General features: G+C 38.1%; 1 protein-coding gene across 1 annotated transcript in view; it reads right to left on the bottom strand.

Moving 5' to 3' along the window:
* Positions 1–467: 467 nt before the first annotated feature.
* Positions 468–5,973, bottom strand: part of LOC111864926 (probable enoyl-CoA hydratase, mitochondrial) — a 17,799-nt gene continuing 12,293 nt past the window's right edge. The window contains exons 6-8 of the mRNA XM_023852552.1: positions 5,451–5,518; positions 4,387–4,493; positions 468–646 (exon numbers count right to left, since the gene is read on the bottom strand). Of these exons, the coding sequence (XP_023708320.1) occupies positions 4,428–4,493; positions 5,451–5,518 (134 nt within the window). The 3' untranslated portion in view covers positions 468–646; positions 4,387–4,427. The remainder of the gene's footprint in view (positions 647–4,386; positions 4,494–5,450; positions 5,519–5,973) is intronic.

Genomic DNA, 5,973 nt, shown 5'->3' on the forward strand with positions numbered 1-5,973 from the left:
CAGTGGTATGCTGTACCAGTGCATTTCTTTACAGAAAACAGAAATATGGTAATAACATTTATTTAAAGAAAGCAGTCTTCTGGGATTTGGCACCGTGTATATGTGGTGTTAACTGATATTTCGGAGGAACGTATCGCCTCCACCTTCAGGGTAGAAGGAAAAATAAGAAATCTGCAAGCAAAGAGACCGTGAGAACCGGTGCAAGCAGACTGGTCTGCTTACAACATTTGATTTATTTACATTCAAAGAAACCACCACCTCAAGGNGAATGAGATGTCCTGCCACTGCCAAAGCAAGCCAGTGGGTTAAAGTCCAAAAATATTCTATGTTAAAAGATTACGAGCATTACATTCAATATACATACACAGGCTTCAATTGTCTCAGAGGATAAGTCACTAATGCACATAAAAATTTAGCAGTCAAAGGATCAAACACAGAAAAGGCTGTCAACAATACAAACACAGAAATAAAATTAGTATGAGTTGTTGCATTTATATAAGACTTAAAAGTTATACAAACATGTAAGTTTCAAAAAGTCTATCAAAACAATACAAAGCAATAATAAAGCTGTTTATTATTTGTTAATTCAAATTATTTCATACTTGTATTCATTCGAGCTGCATACGATGCCCACTGCGTGAACCACCTGCAAAGGCAGAAATTAACTCTTTATAATTATTCATAAAGTAAAAGTAAGTAAAGGTATCCCTGTAACAGGCCATGGAGGCCCATAGGGTTGTGAGATGCTGAGGTTCCTACATTTTCTAGACAACTGGCTCACTGATGGCGGTAAGGCTGTCAGCCTTATGCGCCGGCCGCCCTTTACACCCAAGAATATTTTGGTACTCATTTCTGTTAGAAGCTGAGTTGAACCCAGGGCCATAGTGCGGCTGGAAGGATTAGGTCAATTGAAGAAATCCAATGACCTCATCAGGACGTGAGCCTGCGACCTGCCGGCTTGTAGAATAGTGCCTCAACCAACTATATTACCGCATGCCCCCATAGTTATTCATAACTACACAAAAAGAATATATATTTCAGAGTGTCTGAGGAAGCAGAATAAGTGTTGGTAAAGGACTGGATCAAGTTTTAAGTCCAAAAATATTACAAGGTTTGAAACCAGTTACAACTTATGTAATAAGTCATTAGACACTGCAACCTCCTGCAGTGCCATATTTTCTATACTGAACCTACCCCTTCCTTTCTGCTGTTTTCCCTGCTAACCTACTCTACTCTCCCTTCCTTTCTCATCCCTTCCCCTCATTCCTATACCTTGCACACTACAGACCTGGCTGTAGCATGTATCCTAGCAGATACCGAAAACTCCCAGCACTATGACCAGTTGCATCCCAGACACATTACAGCAAGCAGGCAGTAACTAGCTTTGGAGATCCAACCATGAATTTTGCTACTTAGTATTCTGTGCCTACAACTAACCCGCCGCCACGTAACATCTACCACACATCTAGGACACACTACTTCCCCCAGACACATACCAGCAACAACACACTTGCATACTGTGTCATATCCACAATGTATAAGATTCTTCACCAACATAGCATAATACACCCTATACAACCCCAGGCAGCCTCATATACACACACACCATTTCAATGAACGTCCATCAGTAATATAAAAACATTAAACTAACAACAGATACACCATTATTCTTGTCGTTTTAATTGTCCAGACATACCCTTCCTACGCCACACTTAACACTTTATTTACTTTTTTCAACATTTATTACAAGTTAAGAAAATCATTGTAATTTAAACTTCATATATACATTGCATCACTTAACCTTTAAGAGCCGGCATTTAAACCCCCCACGACTGCGCTGCTGCCGGAGTTAATTTGACGTTGCCCTTTTAATATTGTAGACTTTCAGAAAAAACTACATATTTTCCGTTCTATGCAGCTTAGAAATACGAACTAAAAACCGCCTGAAAGAGAATGAAATTTCCTACAATATACCTATGACAATTTTTACAAATAAAAATTAACTGTAATTGTTATGTCATGAAATTCAAAATATACTCTCTATTATATGTGTAATGAAATTCCAAAAGACTTACCCATAATTTTTTCTTCAAATTTGAGACGTCGTTATATCCAAAATACATTGACACTATACACCAAAATGTTTGGTCAGACTGTACACGAGTTTCAACTCGTTGCGTCGTGTAAGTTTACGCTACTATAGATACTGCGTGCGGGAGCGCGGAGAGGCAGAGTTTGCTTCAGCGCGTTGTGAAGGTCACACAGACCTCACTTCTCATACGCTGGTAGACAATCTGGTTCAGTCTCTCGCTTAGCGAACAAACAGGAAGTTATTGTTTCTATCTGGCTGTCCGGACAGTGTTGTCAATGTTCAGTTCCAGATGACTCAATGAAAAATCTTGGCTTCCCCAGAGAAACAGTCCGCCACTGACTCACAAGCTGATAATTCAGACACTCACTAAACACGTCACACTTCCTTGAGAGCTACAGAAGCAGTGATCTGCCCGCACAGAGGAATGTTGGGTCAGCTTTTCTCTGAAGAAGCTTCCACTCTGTTTGGCTGACCAAGTCACAAACTGTCTTACATACATGTAAACGAAATCGAACCCAGTGCCATGATGAAGGGTTTTATTGTTCAGAGCCAACAACTGGACCTCTGACTTGAACTTGCGTGTGTTTGTTTTGGTTTCAAACTCAACGTCTAACCGTCAGTGCTTCTAAAGTGAGCACGTGTCTTGCGTCCAGTATACTGGACTTTCGGCATCTTCGAGGTCACAGGTCACGTCCGGTATACCGGACTTTCGGTCGTTAAAGGTTAATACAAGAACTGATGATGACAGTTCTCTTTATAAGAATTTCATTTATTTATTTACAAACCACCAGATGATCGTCCATGCGTCTAACACGTGTAATGGCTGAACAAAACAATAAAACTGATTAAACCACTGATACTGTAATTGACTTTAATATATTTTATTAAAATTGAATTTACTTCATTGTTATGTCAATGGCTTCCATACCTTATAACATAAGAGGATGCAAAAAATAAAAATTGTTGGTCAAGTTGTGACTGAAATGAATGTATCTCTGCTGTTTGGCGCTGAACTACACAAAGACCATTATGCTCTTCTGCTAGTTTACATAAAATAAAATATTGGGTATATATGACAGTTTGTTTTTATAGACAACCCCTGTTGAAGACATTTGCTCTCAACCTCAGCTTGGTTTAGAATATTCCACCAAGTTTCTTTGCATAAATGTATCTGCCGTTCCAGAACTTTTCATTTGCAGGCAGGTACTTTTGGAGATCTTTTTAAGCCACTTCCTGTTGAAATTACAATAGGCTTTACGTTAGTCAGTGAACATAATTTCGCATCACAACACTCATGTTTATCTCTAGTATGTCTGTGCCTAAGAATAAGGCTACAGAGATGCACTGGGGATGATAAAACTCCAAGCATTCTTAGCTTTTGCATAAATGGAGGCAACTGTCAGTTTCTTGCTCCAGCTGCTTTAATCCCAGCAAAAGAGCCCTAGGTACATGCTGGACATGATGGAGAAGACATCAGTTTTTCCCCTGATTAAACTGAACCCTGGACATCTTTCCCATAAAATATTAATTTCAGAAATTTTATTTTAATGATGATACTGAATACTTAATATCCCTGATGAGTTTCTTGATGGTTTGTAACCAGTTTTATTGAATCATCTGGAACTCGAAATAAATTACAGTTACAAATACAGTAGAACTTGGTTATAACGTCATCAAAGGGACCTAAAAATAGTGTCGTTATAAACGAATGTCGTTGTAACCGAAATGGGCACTTCCACAGTAGCCTTATGTTAGTCACGTAAAAATCTACCAAAACCGAGTTAAAATGTTGCATTTTTTAGTGAAATACGTAGTTAAGTATAGACTAACGTAACATTAACGTGGAATTGCCCAAATGTGTAATATCAAAGACATATTACAGTGCTTTTCACTGATAATACACACTGCACTAATACTGTATATTAAAGGTAGGCCTACTCACCAAATTACAGTAGATTACATCAATTGTTGTGCCTTACTGTACCTAGATACGAGTACAGTAATCAGTTATCTTCATCTGTTTCCTGTTACTTGCCCAATACACACTTTCTAAATTACGTTCAATGTCCATATCAGAGAAATTCAGGAATGAAAATGACGTTACATACGAGGTTGATGCATTTGTGCATGTCGTACTAAGCAAGGTATAAAAACAGTTGCTTTATGAGGAATTAGTTCGTACCATTGAATATCTGACGCAATAGACAAGGTGTCACAGAAACCGATGTTGCTATAACCAAGTTTTACTGTAATTTCAAGAGTCAAATCAATTTCACCCTCACACTTACACTTACCAACTTTCATATTCAGAACAATTCTTTTCAAACTCCACATTTCAGTTGTTGGTAAAGTTGGGCGAACGCTTCTCGACAAATGCAGTCATGCCTTCCTTACGATCCTCCTGCAAGAAAAAAGATAATAAGAAATGTGCAACTTTTCATATGTGAAAAGTGTTACACAATCCTTGCAGTAACATACCACGGACTGCCATTATTTGAGCCCAGTTTCAAAATACAAACTAATGTCAATACCTCAACACTTACAAGCACTTCTGATTTAAAGCATAGGCAACAGCCTACAAAACATGACTGTCTAACTATGCAGGACATATAAAACTTTCAACTCTTATCAACATATTTTTTTTTGTAACTATTCATTATGGAATTTCAGAGGGACACCAGTCATACCAATCTGTGTAAGTACCTCCTCCTCCACCAGTCTGGCTCAAGATGGGTTCCAGTGGTCAAACGTTTCCAATAAGGCAGGGAATTTCTTAAGCACTGTAGTCATTATCACCCTTAAAAACATTTTCTGTTCCGTAAGTCATTACACTGAATCTGTATGCTCTCAAAACCATCACTGAAAATATACTGTGACACGACAGCTAAAATATTGGAACAGTTGAGCCAGATAAGATGGTCACTGCATAGTAATGGCCAATACACACGTCTCCTTGGCAACGGACATGCAGCAAAAATAGAGGAATTGTTGGAAGAGATTTTTCCTGTGGTCCGTGCCAAGAATATATAGTGAGAGCCGTCAGAAAAAGAGCCAGTCATGGCTCGGTACTCAACACTTGGACATTTGGAATGATGACTTAGGTGCAAGGTTGTCGCCAGCCAGTAACGAGAGGAGCAGAATGACATTGTTGCCATCTGACACCAGGCAATGACTAGTGGAGACAAACTGACAAGACTCAGTATGTGCTATAGTGAATTGTAAAGTGTGTATATTAGCAAGAGCACCACAATTGTCACAAGTCGTAAGAGCTCAATAAATCCAATTACCTACCCAAACCCCGTGTCAAGTAAATAATACGTCACAATGTAATAAATATTGAGCAATAAACCAAACTTACAGTGGCAAATGTGGCATGGAACAACCTCTTTTCAAAATGAAGTCCTTCCTGTAATGATGTTTCATATGCTGTAAAGAAATAACAATCAATTCAAACCCACTGATTTTAACAGGAAGTAAATCATCAGCTTCAATTCTTGCTTACAGCATGAGCATGGAAGAGGACCTAGCATTCAATCCTTTAAAAGGGAGCAACAGGATTAAAATCTCAAGAAGTGAAACATACTGTGTTTTCATATACAATTCTGTGGATGGAAGGAGAAGGGAGAGGAGAGGAGATGTTACTATGCTACATTTTTCAGTTGTTAGACCATCATCAGGCACTTCACAAAGTATTAAAAACTTGGGCAATGATACTAAAATGTTTAAATCAGAGTTAAAGAATTATCTACATGCTCATTCCTTCTACTCTTTAGATGAATACTTCAATGTAAATAGAGAATGATGTAAAATTAAGTTATATTAATTTTTAAGCTAAAATTGCCTGTACTTATGTATGTAACCTTTTGACTTGTTCTGTATCC

Source organism: Cryptotermes secundus, unplaced genomic scaffold, assembly GCF_002891405.2.
Source record: "Cryptotermes secundus unplaced genomic scaffold, Csec_1.0 scaffold62, whole genome shotgun sequence".
Classification (NCBI taxonomy): Eukaryota; Metazoa; Arthropoda; class Insecta; order Blattodea; family Kalotermitidae; genus Cryptotermes; species Cryptotermes secundus.